The following is a 16,844-nucleotide window of genomic DNA, read 5'->3' on the forward strand; positions in this document are numbered from 1 at the left end:
GGCTATATTTAGATTCTCCTTCCTTTAATTCATCCATTATCTTCCTTCTTCATTCTGTTCATGGCAGTTACCAAGTGCCCACCAAGTTTAAGCAAGTGTGCCTAGAAAATGCGAGAATCTCTGAGAAATGCTCCCTTCCCTGGTGGAGCTTGTGTCTAATGGAGGGTGAAAGGCACATAAGCAGTTACTTTCAATACAGGGCAGGGATGCAACAGTGACAGACTGAGGTGGTAGGAAGACAGGAGGGTGACATCCATTGTCCTTTAGGGTTTCAGACCACATGCCCCAATTTTTGGCTCAGAAGTTTGATTGTTATATACACCCGAATTTTATGTTTTAATTTATTTTTATTTGTAATTTGTTTTGGCTGCACCTCGTGGCATGCAGGATCTTAATTCCCAACCAGGGATTGAACCTGTGTCCCCTGCAGTAGGAGCACAGAGTCTTAACCACTGGACCACCAGAGAAGTCCCTGCACCTGAATTTTAAGTTACTAACTCTGATAGGCTGAGAATTTTAAGACTTTTTAAAAGTAGGATGATGTGTCATTTCTTTTTAATATAAGGGTCTTTGGCTCAAAAGGGTATCTGATTCTGATGATTCTTATGAAACCACTTCTACTCAAGGTTGATTCAAGTTGGGGACCAATTTGCCAGGCAAAGCGGAAGTCGAGAAGAAAATCTAGTCGGTCTTCTTAATTTATGCTGCATGTGAATGAGTAGACTTCTGTAACCTGGGCCATCCTCAGGAAAGCACTCATTTCCCATGGCTGACCTACAAATACCCAGCGAGGTTGGCTCTCCTCGTTGGAAAGACAGCTCTTCCCCACATGTCCTTTCAGAGGCGAAGGGGAATCTACAGCGAGAGCTCCCTCCAGCCCAGAACACAATTTTAGAAAATACAGCTGACTTCTCTGGGAAAAACAAAACCAACCTTGTCTTACTCTCGTCATGGAAACCAAGTTGGCACCTCATTATCGCCTTGTTAGCAAGGACAGGCTACATTGGGTACAGACCTGGTAGGAAGGGTTGGCCCTGTGTGGGCAGGGTTTTGAGTTAAGCTTAATTGCTCCTCTAAAGCTCAGCCACTTAATACTACACAAGTAGAAATCTATCACCAGCCTCTACACCATCCTCCTGTGCCTTTCACATTCTCGCCTACGTAGACAGTGCCTCTCCAACTCTGCTGCTGCCATGATGTGTGCCTGAGCCACAGTGGGGCCACCAAGGCTTGGCTGCAACCAGCACAGTACCCACAGGAGAAGAGGTCTGTCACCAATTTTAACCTCGACCCCTCCCCGCAACCCTGCAGTATCTTAACATGCAACCAGCCTGCTCTGTCTTTGGAGCACAGCAAGGCTGCTGGCTGAGGGAACATCCTATCTCTTTAATGACTTAAGGGCAAATACTTGATTTCTCATAGAATGAGAAAGAGTAAGGCAAATCTGTGTTTGTCTGGCTCTGAGATGGGTTTTGTGCTTGAATTTGAACGTGGGGGTGCCTCATGTTCTGAGAACTCACTTTGGACAAAACAGTGAAGCAGCCCATGAAGAGGGCTGTGCCCTTTCTCTTCTTTGGAAAGCCTGACTCCTTGGTCTGTACTCACCAACAGTAGGCATTTGTTAAATAGGTCACCTAGTCTCTCTGAGCTGTAGGTTCTTGCTCTGCAAAATTGGGATGAAGTTACCTACCCCATGGGCTCCCCAAGTGGTGCTAGTGGTAAAACAAACAGACAAACAAACAAACAAACAAACATGCCTGGCAGTGCAGGGGACCTGAGAGATGTGGGTTCAATCCCTGGACCGGGAAGATCCCCTGGAGAAGGAAATGGCAACCCATTCTAGTATTCTTGGGCTTTCCTGGTGACTCAGATGGTAAAGAATCTGCCTGCAATGTGGGAGACCTGAGTTCGGTCCCTGGGTTGGGAAGATTCCCCTGGAGGAGGGCATGGCAACCCAGTATTCTTGCCTGGAGAATCTCATGGACAGAGGAGCCTAACGGGCTACAGTCCATAGGATCGCAAAGACTAGAACACAACTGCAGTGACTTAGCACAGCACATAGCACTACCCACCCCATAGGACTGATGGACAAGTCCAGTGAGACGGCATAGACAAGCACTGGTCACATGGCGTCGCAGTAAATGTGAAGACTCTCTCCCCCTCACCTGCCTCCCCAACCTGCCTGTGCTCATTCTCTCAGACCAGAACAGAGCACCAACCCAAAGTGGGAGAGGTGTGACATGCCAACCACCTCTCTCTCTTTCCTTTGTAGGCCTACCCTCTGGCCCTTCCCCTTTGTTTCATTATCATCAGACTTGTGCTGTACGAAGCCTGTGACAGTGGACACCTTGTTAAATGGTCCCAGCTTTTCAGTTTCTCCCCCACACTTCCGTAGGCATGCTGAATGTATAGCCATGTCTGTCCATGATAACCCCAATCTCAATTGCACAGTTCCATTCTTCCCATTAAGATGTCCTGAGAATTCCAATTTATCAACATCCCAAACACAGTTCCTGATTGCACTCACTCCCCAGAAGGGGTTTAAGACCAGGAAATATAGGGTCTTACAAAACGGCCCTGACAAAGGTAACCACGTATACCATGAAAGGGAATGTCTGTTCCCTTTCCAGTTCACAGGTCCTGATTTTTGGTCTATAAAATACCATAACCAACCAACAGAAGTCACGTGAAAGGCACGTGTCAGACAGAACACCCCCGCAATAAAATTCTGTGAGAGCCCAACACCGCCTATGATCGAAAATTCAGATTCTTCCCTTGTAATTTTTTTTAAATTTCTTTTGCTAGTTGGGTTTGAGAATGGACTGAAGGCCACATGATTCTTATTGCTTTTGGATGTGAAATGAGGACAAGGATAAAATTGTGTTTGGCACAAATATACACACACAATTCATTCTCTGCATAATTTTGAAGACTATTTTTTTTACTTAACATTAGAGTAGATGGATTTTCTCTTGTCAGCATTTTTTTTTCTTTGTAAAGTATGACCTGACCAAATTCAAGATGATGTCTGTCACTGGCAATGATGAAGGTGGGGTGAGGATGGAGAGAGCAGATCCCCAAGGAGGACTTAGTGTGATGGAATATCTTCTATCTTAAACTTGATGATGGGAAGACTTCTTTGAATGTCTTAAATATTGCATAACACAATGGAAATTCTTGCATCAGTAGTGAATGCTTACCGAACATTTCATCCTGCCAAAGTATTATAATTTACTCGCTTTAAAACTCACCTCCCTGCTGTTATCGGATATTTATAACTTTCAACACTGGACCCTTAAATAATGTAGTTTTATTAAACATCTTTGCAGATCAAGTTTGGTCTGCATTTTAGCTTATTTTCTTAAGGGCATATTTATAGGATTGAATTATTGGGTCGAAGAATATGGCTGTAATGAGCGCCTGTTGCCCAACTACCTTTGGGCAAAGTTGCACGAGTTTCGATTATCACTGACCTTGTGTCCATTCCACTTTATCTCACCGGCACTGAGTGCTGTCATTTATGTGTATGTGTGTATTTGCTACTTCGGTCAGCAAATATTTGTTTCTAATGGTTTGACTTTATCTCTTTGATTACCAGCGAGTTTGAACATTATACCTTGTAAGAATTTTTCTGTGTGTGTTAGTTGCTCAGTCGTGTCTTTGCCACCCTGTGGACTATAACCCACCAGGCTTCTCTGCCTTTCCCCGGCGAGAATAATGGAGTGGGTAGCCATTCTCTTCTCTAGGGGATCTTCCTGACCCAGGGATTGAACCTGGGTCTCCTCTACTGCAGGCAGATTCTTTACTGTCTGAGCCACCTATTGGAATTTAAAAGATTATTGCACTGATGTGTGTGAGCACAGGTTTTTGCAGACTGGATCATATGTGGGGCCTGTGTGGGAGGTCTTGTTTGTATGGGAGGGGGGACCACAGACAGCAGACAAGCAGCCCGTTGCCTGCCAGGTGGAAAGCCGCCGTGCATCTAGCCCTTTGTCTCCTCACAGTGCCGCCAAGCTCCTGGACAAGACCCCGTTCTCGGTCAGTAACCCGAACCCGCTGCTTCCTTCGCCCGCCAGCCTCCAACTGGCCCAGCTGCAAGCTCAGCTCACCCTCCACCGGTTGAAGCTGGCACAGACAGCCGTCACCAACAACACCGCGGCCGCCACGGTCCTCAACCAAGTCCTCTCCAAAGTGGCCATGTCCCAGCCTCTCTTCAACCAGCTGCGGCATCCGTCCATGATCAGCGCCCCCCACGGCCACACCGGGGTGCCCCAACACGCGGCCACCGTGCCCAGCACCCGCTTTCCCTCTAATGCACTCGTCTTCTCACCCCCTGGCCAGACGCGAGGCCCAGGGCCCACGGTGAGCCTTCCCAGCCAGCCCCCCAACGCCATGGTGATGCACTCCTTCATACCTCAGACCCCCGCCCAGCCAGCGGTCATCCTGGGCCTTGGAAAGACTGGGCCCGCGCCCGCTGCTGCAGGGTTCTACGAATATGGCAAAGCCAACTCTGGCCAGGCATATGGCTCTGAAACCGATGGTCAGCCCGGCTTCCTGCCAGCCTCGGCTGCTACCTCGGGCAGCGTGACCTACGAAGGGCACTACAGCCACTCAGGGCAAGATGGCCAGGCTGCCTTTCCCAAGGACTTCTACGGACCCAGTGCCCAAGGGTCGCAGGTGGCAGGTGGATTTGTGGCTGAGCCAGCCGGGGCCTTGAAAGGCGAGGTGGGTCCCCTGCTGCAGGGTCCAAACAGCCAGTGGGAGAGCCCCCATGGGTTCTCTGGCCAGAGCAAGCCTGATCTTGCGGCAGCCCCCAGCCTGTGGCCCCCTCCCCCTGGCCAGCCCTATGAGCTCTATGACCCCGAGGAGCCCACACCAGACAGGACCCCTCCTTCCTTTGGGGGTCGGCTCAACAACAGCAAACAGGGCTTCAGCGGAGCCCGGAGGCGGGCCAAGGAGGAGCCCGCAGTGCTGTCCCTGCGGCCCCTGCAAGCGCACGAGCTGAATGACTTCCACGGTGTGGCCCCCCTCCACCTGCCGCACGTCTGTAGCATCTGCGACAAGAAGGTGTTTGATCTGAAGGTGAGTCATCTGAGACCGGCTGGGAGCTCCAGCTGGAGCCTGGGGGAGCCGGCCACCACAACCCAACCCTTGCTGTTCACGGGCTAAGAACTGTGACACTTGGGGGTTGGGTGACAGGATCTTGCCATAGCTACCCTTGATTAAAATCCTTGGTATTAGAACCAACAGGAATTTCAGAAATGTATCAGGGCCAGTCTCTTGCTTTAAGGCAAGTAAGAGAGTCTTACTTGTATTTATAGATGAGAGAGTTAAGGTGAGTGGGGATCAAGGGACCCAACCTGGGTTATGGAAAAGGGACTCAGGAATTAGAGCCTCTGCCTCCTTGAAAAGGGCTTTTCTCTGTAGAGCACCAGGAAGCTTGAGAGTCTATGTTCCTTGAGAACATACATTGTACTGAGTACAAACGGAGAAAAACTTAGCAGAATTTTGAGTCAGACAAGAAAGTCATTCTCAGATGGGACCTAGACAGATTATTATAGAGGGGCCTCAGCTTCTCCATCTGCAGAATGGAGGTAGAGCCTCATGGCACCTTCCCAGCGGTTGGAAAGTGCTTTGGGCCCCTGCAAACAAAAGCCCATGGTAGTATAAATTTCCCCCTAAAATGTATTGCTGATGCAGTAAAATATTCCAAAGCAATAATAATTACAGTTAGCATACTCTTTGTCTGTGTCAGCAGTAACTCTCCAAGAGAGACACTATTATTACACCCATTTTACAGAGGCAAAGACTGAGGCCCAGAGAGATGAAATGATTTGTCCAGGACCCCATAGTCAGAAAGTGGTGGAGTGGAGATTCAGATGTGGGTCTGACCCTCCTAGAGCCTGTGCCTCTTAAGCACTGAGCTGTACAGCCTTTTGTCTCTTGTCCTGTCTGCAGACCACAATAATCCCTGTTTAGTGGGCATCCCACCACGGTGTGTCTTTCACCTCTGCTGGGTCATGTCATCCAAATGCATCCCAGTCACTCCGGTGGGACATACCTTCTCACCTCCCATCTCTGGAGGGGGTCTGGCTAATATAGGAGGTGATGGAGGATTGAGCCTTTTCTAGGGCTTTCCACCTGCCAGCTTCTCCTATAGAAATGCATCGGTGGGACCAAGGGCCCACTGAGACGGGAAGAGGGAATCAGACTTGTGAATCTGGGCTCCTGTCTGAGATAGACTTGGGATATGCAGGTGGACGCTGGTGGGGTGAGGGCTGGGTAGGACGGCAGGAGCCGGGGGGCAGGGAGGAGTCTGGATGGTGGGGGAGGAAGGGAGGGAGATGTGCCTGCGGGGTTGGTCCAGCGACTGGGTGCTCTGCGCTCCCTGTGTTTAGGAGGAAGCCCGCACGCATCCATTGCCTTCCCGCAGACTCAGTTCTACTTCGGTCATTTTTCTCTCCTTCTGGCCTAGGACTGGGAGCTGCATGTAAAAGGGAAACTACATGCTCAGAAATGCCTGCTCTTCTCTGAAAAGTAAGTGCTGTCCAGGAGGACAGGTCCTTGCATGTGCTCAGCAAGCCTTCATCTAGCTGTGTGCTTTGCCCCATTCTTGCTGGGAAAACAGAGGACAAAGCAAGCCAACCCCTGTGCTCAAGGAGCTTATACTTAATGACAGGGGGTGACAGATGACACGCTAGTGAGGTATGTGTTGGAGTGGCCAAAAAGTTCTTTTGAGTTTTTCCATGACATCATACAGAAGAACCCCAACAAACTTTTTGGCCAACCCAGTAGCATCTCTGGCGGTAAATGCTAATGAGAAAACAGAAAACAGCATCAGGGCAGAGAGAGAGAGAGAGAGTGTGTATGTGTGTGTGTGTGTGTGTGTGTACGTATGTGTGTGTGCATTCACTCACAGGGGCTGGTGGCAGGGAGACCTCACTGAAGACATACCAGGAGGGTGTGGAATGAGCCATGACTGCCTGGGGGACCAGCACTCCCGGCAGAAGGAATGGCAACTTTGAAGACCCTGGTGTGGTCCAGGGTTGCTCAGCAGCATCAGTGTGAGCAGTGCAGAGTACCTGGGGGGAAGAGCCAGGGAAGTCGTGGGGCCCCATCCTGAGCACTTTGGCTCCTCGAGAGGACTTTTACTTTTGATCTGAGTGCAGCTGGAGCCCTGGAGGGCTGAGCAGATGAGGGATGTGCTCTGGCTTCATTGATTGGGACCCCAGCTGCCATGCTGAGAATTCAGGTGGTAGGGGGCAAAGGCAGATACCTGAAGACCAGTGTTGAGGGTGTTGTAGACACCCACACAGAAAAGAGGAGCTCTGGCCCAGGGAAATAGAATAGAAGATGGGGTTAAGCGTTTAGAAATGAGCTCATTCAAAAGGCCTCTCTTTCTTATTCACAATAACCAAAAGGTAGGAAGAGACCTAAATGTCCAGGCTAGATGAACACATGTGGTCTATGTTTATGGTGGAATATCGTTCAGCCTTCAAAAGGAAGGGATCTCGTACATGTGCAACAACATGGGTGGAGGTTATGCTAAGTGAGATAAGCCAGTCACAAAAGGACAAACACTGTATGATTCCACTTACAGGAGAGAACTCAGATTCATGGAGACATAAAATAGAATGGAGGCTGCCAGGGCTGGAAGAGGGGTTTGGGGAGTTAGTGGTGAATGGGTAGAGAATTTCAGTTTTACAAGATAGTTCTTCTGGAGCTGGATGGTGGTGATGGTGGCCAAGCAATGTGAATGTAGTTAACGTTACTGAACTGTACACTTAAAAATGGTTAAGATAGTAAGTTTTAGGTTCAGTTCAGTTCAATTCAGTGGCTCAGTCGTGTCTGGCTCTTTGCAACCCCATGAACCACAGCATGCCAGGGCTCCCTGTCCATCACCAACTCCCGGAGTTTACCCAAACTCATGTCCATTGAATCAGTGATACCATCCAACAATCTCATCCTCTGTTGTTTCCTTCTCCTCCTGCCCTCAATCTTTCCCAGCATCAGGGTCTTTTCCAATGAGTCAGCTCTTCACATCAGGTGGCCAAAGTATTGGAGTTTCAGCTTCAACATCAGTCCTTCCAATGAACACCCAGAACTGATCTCCTTTAGGATGGACTGGCTGGATCTCCTTGCAGTCCAAGGGGCTCTAAAGAGTCTTCTCCAACACCACAGTTCAAAAGCATCGATTCTTCTGTGCTCAGCTTTCTTTATGGTCCAACGCTCACATCCATACATGACCGCTGGAAACACCATAGCCTTGACTAGACGGACCTTTGTTGACAAAGTAATGTCTCTGATTTTTAATATGCTGTCTAGGTTGGTCATAACTTTCCTTCCAAGGAGTAAGTGTCTTTTAATTTCATGGCTGCAGTCACCATCTGCAGTGATTTTGGAGCCCCAAAACATAAAGTCAGCCACTGTTTCCACTGTTTCCCCATCTATTTGCCATGAAGTGATGGGACTGGATGCCATGATCTTAGTTTTAGGTTATTAACACAATTTTAAAAATTGATTTTAAAAAACCATTTCTTTTCTCGTTCCCCATCATTTTATTATGGTAAAATTCACATAAGATTCACCATAGTAACCATGCTAAAGTATACAATTCAGTGGTACTTAACACATTGACAAAGTTGTGTAAATAGGACGACTCTCTAGTTCCACATTTTCATCACTCCCAGGGAAACCCATACCCGTTAGGTAGTCACTGCGCATCCCCTTCCCCACCCCCAGCCCCTGGGGACCACTAATCTGCTTTCTATCCCCATGGATATGCTTCTTCTAGACATTTTATATGAATAGACTCAGATAATATGTGACCTTTTGTGGCTTTTTTCACTTCGCATAATATTTTCAGTGCAACCCACATTGTAGCATATGCAGCCTTTATATGGTTGAATAATATTCATATATATAAAAACATTTCACTTATCCATTCAACTTCTGATCTATATTTTGGGTGTTTCTACCTTTCCGCTGTTATGAATAGGGCTGCTGTGAACATTTGTGTACAAGTTTTGGTTTGAACATCTGCTTTCTACTTTTTGGGGTCTGAGTGTCTTAATGAAATTTCTGGGTCACATGGCAATTCTTTGTCTAACCTATTGAGTAACCAGTTCCCCTTTCTCACCCCCTCCAGCGCTGGTGTGCGGTGTGTCCTCGGTCCCGCAGAGGGAACACTGTGTGGCTCTCCCAACAGCACAGCCGTTTATAACCCCGCTGGGACGGAAGGTGAGGAGGGGCCCACGGGTCAGCAGCTTGAAGCAGAAAGCAGTGTCCCAAAGGCTTCTTTTCTTTTTTTTTTTTTTAAGAATTTTTTTTTTGATGTGGACCATTTTTAAAGTCTTTATTAAATTTGTTACAATACTGCTTCTGTCTTATGTTTTGGTTTTTTGGCCGAGAAGCATGTGGGATGTTAGCTCCTCAACCAGAGTTGAACCCAAGCTTCGCATTGGAAGGCGAAGGCTTAACATCTGGACTGCCAGGGAAGCCCCCTCCCAAAGGCTTCTTGTGCCTCATCTTTACTAACCAAATGTCCCCGATGTGCCCTCCTTAGACATCTGTAAAGCAAACAGATCCCAAGATGCTAAGAGGCATTGGACTTGCTCTCTGGGCTCTTTGATGTTTTCTACGTGTTTTAGACCTAAAGCTTTGCTGGTTATCAGCACACTCAGAAGTATAATCATGCCAACCACTAATCACTATATTAAAAGGGAATTTTTACTTTTCCCTTCCCACTTCTGTCCTGATAATGACTTTTGGGGGGTTAGGGTTAACCCAGTTATTTATTATTATGTTTGCCTTACAACTTTTAAACATTTCTTTTGAATGATTTATTTCAAGAAAGAAAAGCTAACTTTAATTATTTTTAAAAAGAACATTTGGACAAAAAGTCATTGTTATTTTTAAATAGGGGGGGGATGATTCTTGCACATATCCATGAACAAGGAGTTCTGAAGGTCAAGGAAATGACTGGGTTTTCACTTGATTTTGTGTAATTTACCATTCAGATTACTCCTCAAACCTTGGAACGTCATACGCGGCCATCCCTGCGAGGTCGTTTACTCAGTCAAGTCCCGCGTTCCCTTCAGCTTCCCCAGGGACAAATGTGAGTACAGAAGCATTTTCTCCGTTGTCACTCGTCATCATCAAAGCATTTTTACCACCTTCTCTGCCTGGGTGTAGAGGTGCAGAGGAGGCTGGGTGAAGCAGGTACAGATGGCGCTTAGTGAAGGGCAGGAAAGCAGAGGTCAGCGTTTAATTCAGTCCAACTGGGGTTGAAACACACAGATTAAAAGTCTGACTTAATTTCTTCAAATTGAAAGCACTCGAAGACTTTCTAGCATTCGGTCCTGGTTTAGAAAAAAATAAGTTTGAGGTCTGTGTGTGTGTTTGTGTGTTGTGTGTTTTCTAGCACTTTGACATTTTATTGAAGTGGACCGTTTCCTTTGAGTGGGTAATTCTGAAACTTGAACAGAAAGAGAAAATGTGTTTGAAAAGTAGGGACTCGGCGCACGTGGTTATTTTTGGCTCCTTGGGGAAATGGTGACATCTGCATAACGCTTTTTTTAGTTGTGTTTGTTTCCTTCTCTGCAGTGTGCACTTTGGTCCCAAAGCTCTAAGGGCTCATCCCTCTTTTTTCCACCAATTGTGACAACTTGCTCTCCCCACTTGCTTCTCCCACTCCGTGTAGCCTGGTCTCCCAGGAGCTACCCAGCTTCCTTTCCTCCCTGGGAAACGCGTGGAAGGCAGTGAGCCACAGAGCCCCCCATAAAGCGAATTTGTTGTTATTTATTCACTAGGTCGTGTCTTTCTCTTTGTGACTCTGTGAACTATTATACATCAGCCTCCCCTGTCCTCCACTGTCTCCCGGAATTTGCTCAAATTCATGTCTATTGAGTTGGTGATGCTATCTAACCACCTCATCCTCTGCGTCTGACCGAACCCTGCTTGAGGGCGAGTGTCTGTGTGGTTTTGCCTGAATCTGTGGGGTGTTTTTTTTTTTCCAGTTTGTCATGTGAGCAGCTGCAGGCTCTTTCTTCTCCAGCTCAGGAGAGCCAGTCTCCCCACATGCCATCCTCTCCACGCATCAGGGCATTGGAGCAAAGCTTGGGAAGAGCAAGCTGAGATGTTTAGGTTTAGACCCTGGGTGCTGAGTGAGTGGGGAGGTGAGGAAGTTCATGATGAGAAGCGAGGCCTGCTTGGACCGCAATTTCTGTTTGTTTGTGTTTTGGGGAGAAGTGCTTCAAGGGGGCGCCCCTGTCTGCAGCCCATGTTTTGGTGAGAGAGAACGTTGTGGTTTCTCTCTGCAGTCTTCAGATGGAAAGCCACGCCTGGTCAGCAGCAGCGTTGGGTCAGTCCCAGGAGAGAGGGTGGGTTCAGTGAACCCGTCGTTTGTCTTTGAGTCAGACGCAGGGTTCCATGACCTCGTGTCCAATGCAGGCGCTGGTAGCTCTGGCACGGCTCCCACCCCAGGGCCTGTTTCCCACACTGTGGACCATGGAGCCAGCTCTCTGCCCACTCTGAGACCCCAGCACTGAGCAGAAGGGGCTGTGACCCAGATGGGGGAGGCAGGACTGGGGGTCAGGTGGGCCAGGGATCTGGACACAGGAAAGACAGACTATGTCAGATGAGCCCTTTATAAAGGGGCAGGGGCTGAGTGGGGCGGGGAGAGAAGGACACCTCTGTGTCGGCCTGTGCCTTAGCCACATCCTCCAGCCCCGACCAGTGAACCGCAGGGCCAGAGCCCAGGTTCAAGTCCCAGGTCTGGAGCCCGCCACTGTGTGGCCTCAGACCAGTCACTTTACTTCTGGGAGACTCCTTTTCCTCAAGTGGGGCAAATACTCCCCTGATAATGACTTTTGAAGTTGGGTTTCCATTTTGGCTTGTGAGCCTTCTGATGACGCCACTGATCTTGGAGCATCTTTGTGGCCGTTTGAGCACTGTCTTCTGATTCGATGGTCTGAGTGGTAAGGTGGGCGTGAGGCTCAGGGCAGACCAGTGTTGTCCTGCCCTTGTGAAGGTCAAAGGAGACCATGTCGGTGACAAGGATTAGTGAACCGTGCGGCGTGTGAGCAGTAATAATGGCTGGTATTGAGCACAAGACCATGTAACCTTTTGTGGGGAAACCCATGCTATGGTCAGACAAACCTGTGCTCTGTCTGCTGGTCGTGTGACTAGGGGCTGGTCTCAGGGTCAGCATTCCTTCTGCACAACTCTGTCTGGGAATCCCTCTAGTCCCGTCTGCTCCCCCTGAGAAGCTGAGAGTTCCCACGGAAGGGCTTTACCCAGGCAGGGGGCAGACACCAGCAATGTGCTGACTCGTGATCATTTGTGAGTACAGCTTCCTCTGGATGCCTAGAGACGGGGTGTTCATCTGGCTTGAGCCTGAGAAGCAACACAAGAAACATTTTGCTTTCTGTGCTGTGGCAGCAGAAAGGTGATGGAAAGCCCAGACATAGTCAGATGATAATCACAATAGCTGTTATTATATGGTGCTCAATACTTTCTTAGCATTTTTGTATGTATTAACTCATTTAATCCCCTAGATAACCCTGTGAGGTGAGGAAACCGAGGCACAGAGAGACTAAATTCCCTGCCTAAGGTCACCCAGCTGGTAAAGGGCAGCTGTGGGATTTGAACTCAGGGGACCTGGCTCCAGAAGCCTCACTTTTAACCTCTAAGCCCTACTGCCCATCTCTGAGGTCTCTCCATCAGGATGATTCTCTCCTTAGTATGTTTCCCCTTGTCCCTCCCCAGCTTCCACTCCACAAGCTGCTTAGCAGGCTCTCAGGCTGTCTTGGGAGTGATGAGGTCTTCTTAGGCCTCAGTCAGCAGCTGCCGTGGAGCAAAAGGTGAAGAGGCCGTCAGACCTGGCAGCCGAATTCTTCGGCACCGTGACAGGGTCTCCCAAGATGAACCCAGACGTTTGGAGGCATTTGTACACGCTCAGGGGAGGCAAAGAGGTGTCATCTGACTGATTTTATTGTTGTAAGTTGTGAAGTCTCTTTGGTCACATGAGCTTCCCAAGGATATTTGGGGGACAAGGACAGAGTTTGCTCTAGCTGGTCCCTGCAGCATCAGAGCCCATTCATCCTTCTGGTCCTCTTGTTGCCATTTCTGACAAATGCAATCAAATGTAGGTGTGTTTCTTTAGAAAAACCTGAAATCCAAAAATATTGACTTGTGAAGACGAGCTGAGAAATATGTTGAATCCACTACTGAAAAATCCTCTGCGAGGCTCCTTATGTAGTGCTAGAGTCCCTCAGAGGAATTATTGACTCTTTTTCTGTCTGTAGTTGCTGGTCTCCAAAGATAAGCAGATGCACCAAGGGGTGGTTAATCTGTTACCAAAGGGCGCTTTTTTCAGGCTCCATGAGTGCCTAGAAAGCTCCTTTTGCATACATACGTCTGTTGTGTTTCCTGCTTACATAATGTGTGCTTTTTGTGAAAACTCAAGCAGAAAAGAAATATTTAAAGAGGACACTAAAGTGGGAGTGAAATTCCTCCCACTTTCCCCCCTTTCTGCCCCCATAGAGACCCGTGAAGGCTTTTGTGCCTTTTCCTCCAGAAGTGTTTTCCAGTTGAGTGCCCGGGCTTTTTCTGCCTGATTCCGCGTACATACATCTTTTCAGAAACATGTTTTGAGTAAAAGCAGGAATCACCAGGACTCGGCCACTGTCACATCAGTATTGTTTGTGGAGCAGAGAACAGTTCTTCCTTCTAAAAAGTGTGTGTTTTAATCACTCGGTCATGTCCAGCTCCTTGCGACAGCATGGGCTGTAGCCCGCCAGGCTCCTCTGTCCGTGGAATTCTCTAGGCAGGAATACTGGAGTGGGTAGCCATTCGCTTCTTTGCGGGATCTTCCTGACTCAGGCAAAGAGCCCGGGTCTCGTGCACTGCCGGCAGATTCTTTACCATTTGAGCCACCAGGGAAGCCCTCTTCCTTCTAAAGCCCCCTGTTTTTAAGCAGGGAACAGCCACACGGGGTTCCATGGCGTGACGGAGGCTTTAGCAGGTATCTGAACTGCCACAGAATCTAAAATGACCACACAACCTGTCTACTGGCTCAATTTGCACTTATCTCAATTCGGTTAGAAATGCAAGCCATGCAAGCCTTTCTGTGTTTATTTCTGACAGAGATGGGGCACTGAAGTGACGGTTGTGTGCTCTGCTGAGGGTGGGTGATTTGTGCCTGTCCCTGGCCCCTCCCCTCCACCTCCAGGATCCCGGGAGAAGGGTGTTCACTTTCACTTAAGCTCTTGCTGTGTGAGGGAGCAGAGGCGCTTTATCCTTGGCTGCCTGAGTCGTCATAAACAGAGTAATCAGGTTTCTGCAAGGGGCCATAGGGGCCTTCTCAGCCTGTAAATAGTCTTCTTGTGCCTGCCTGAGATGCACTTTGCCTGCTGACTGTCCCATAAAGTCACTTTGCAGTTTGCACAGACACCTTAGAGTTTATTTAGTAGCGCTAGTGCCTCAGATGGGGCTTCCCTGGCTGGGGACGATATGTATTGTTTTCACGGTTTCTTTCTCACTAGAACCTTGCTCACCAGAAAATGTGTGTAAATAAAGAAACCGAGGCACAGGGAAATAGAAATGCTGTGAGAAGCCAGAGGTTTAAGTCATAGGTTGCCCCTCCGATTGCTGGCTGTTTCTAGAACACCTCTCTTTCCACCCTGGCCTCTAAGTTCCATGGCTCAGAGCACCCTGGTCTCCTGACCCCCCATAGACCATGAAGAGTAGTAACTGATGTGGCAAATACCCTTCCCCTCCTCCACCATTCCAGCTCTATCCTTGCTCTTGTCCCCTCAGCAAGGCTTACCTTGTGCATTTTCGAAGAGAGCAAAGAATGAAGAAGCAGAAGACCCGCGTGGGTCTTTTTTTTTTCTTTTTTGCTTACAAATCTGAATTTTTTTGTTGCTGCAAAAATAGTAAAATGATGTAAATGTTAAACAGTAACAGAAGTATACAAAATAGAAAATCCAACCCTGGAGCAAAAACTAAAGGTAAATGTCTTCAGCTATCACTGTCTGTCTCTAGCTAGGGTACCTGTGCAAATTTACTTACTGTAAGTGTATACTTGGGGGAAAATCAGATCATGTTGTATTGTCTATAGTGGGACTTGGTTTTTTCACTATCTGCATGGTATGTTCAAAATCAACCTCATGAGAACTAAACGTTTTCCCTGTGTCTGTCCTCAGGTATGTTTAGCACAAACCCAGCAGAGGCCTACAAACTGTGTGCCAGGTGAAATTAGGTCACACCTAGAGGAGATGAGGCTGGAGCAGAGAAAATGGTTTATTGAAGATCGCCTCTATACTGTAACTCTTAAAAGCAGATTGAGAGACTTCTCTCACCCTGGGGGCCTCTTGCCCAGAGCCACATGGTTATGACAGCTCTGTGAATTATTGAAACTGGGTCTGTTCTTTGAACTCATCTTCGAGGTCTGTTCCCTCTTGCATCAGAGGGCATTGAAAGGTCTCAGAATCTTCCTACACAAGTCTTGCTCTTCTCACATTTCCACCCATCCATAAAAGATCTGCGAGGGACTGGAGAGGTCTTAGATCCGGTCGCATGAACCATTAGAAGCAGTGTCTGGTTTTGCTTTATTTATTTATGGCTGCGCTAGGTCCTCCTTTCTGTGCATGAGCTTTCACCAGTTGCTGTGAGTGGGGGCTACTCTATTATCGTTGTGATGCGCGGGGTTCTTAATGCGGTGGCTTCTCTTGTTGCAGAGCACAGGCTGCAGAGGATGCAGGCTTCGGAAGTTGCAGCATGTGGGGCTCAGTGGTTGAGGCGCGTGGACTCTAGAGCACAGGCTCAGTAGCTGCAGCACATGGGTTTAGGTGCCCTGAGGCATGTGGAATCTTCCCCCACCAGGGATCGAACCCATGTCCCCTGCATTGGCAGGTGGATTCTTAAACACTGGGCCACCAGGGAAGTCTAGAAGCAGCGTCTGGTTTTAAATGAGTGGCTGCAACCGATGAAAATGTACCCAGGGCCCTGATTGCACATGGGGGCATGCCATGCCATGCTAGCTTGTGAACTGACTGGAGCATCCCCTGGGCTGGTGATGGATGATTGTCCCCTCAGGTTAGTAATGAGGACTTCAGTTACCACCCAGACACCTTAGCTCTCTTAGAGACTTGACCTTGGACCGATAAGTTTCAAATGCACCTGTCGCCTTTGTGCCTCCTGGGAGAGCATTAGTGGGTGGGATGTTAGCAGAGCCCATCAACACCAGCCTCACGATTCTAAGTCCAGCTGCTGCTCTACCCCCCAGCACATCTTTTAAAATTTATTTTTGTAATTTCAAATTTTAATTTAATTTAGACTTACGGAACAGTTGCAAGAACGATACAAGAACCCCCATATACCTTTTACTTAGATTCACTACATTTTTACATTTTGGCTGATTTACTTTATCATTCTTTCTCTGTGCCTCTCTGTCTCTCTGTATCATCTGTCCTTCCATCCATCTGTCCATCCATCCATCCAATGATCTATATGCATGTTTCTCCTGAACTATTGGAGTCATTGTACCTCTTCACCCATAACTACATCAGCATGAATTTCCTAAGAACATGGACATTCTCTTACATCATCATAGTACTGCTGCTGCCAAGTCGCTTCAGTCGTGTCCGACTCTGTGCGACCCCATGGACTACGGCCTACCAGGCTTCTCTGTCCATGGGATTCTCCAGGCAAGAACACTGGAGTGGGTTGCCATTTCCTTCTCCACAGTTATATTTTTTTTCCTTGTCTAGTAGCATCACGTGTGTGCATGATAAGTCGCTTCAGTCATGTCCAACTCTTTGCAAGCCAATGGACTGTAG

At 48.1% G+C, this 16,844-nt stretch overlaps 1 protein-coding gene across 4 annotated transcripts in view; it reads left to right on the plus strand.

The window, feature by feature from the left end:
* RBM20 (RNA binding motif protein 20) overlaps nt 1-16,844 on the plus strand; it is a 194,236-nt gene that overhangs the window by 134,039 nt on the left and 43,353 nt on the right. For all 4 annotated transcript variants that reach the window (XM_025274303.3, XM_044935333.2, XM_044935334.2 and 1 more), the window contains exons 2-5: nt 4,005-5,082; nt 6,476-6,537; nt 9,149-9,240; nt 10,020-10,117. In XM_025274303.3, coding sequence (XP_025130088.3) covers nt 4,005-5,082; nt 6,476-6,537; nt 9,149-9,240; nt 10,020-10,117 — 1,330 coding nt within the window. The remainder of the gene's footprint in view (nt 1-4,004; nt 5,083-6,475; nt 6,538-9,148; nt 9,241-10,019; nt 10,118-16,844) is intronic.

This window comes from Bubalus bubalis, chromosome 23 (assembly GCF_019923935.1).
Source record: "Bubalus bubalis isolate 160015118507 breed Murrah chromosome 23, NDDB_SH_1, whole genome shotgun sequence".
Classification (NCBI taxonomy): Eukaryota; Metazoa; Chordata; class Mammalia; order Artiodactyla; family Bovidae; genus Bubalus; species Bubalus bubalis.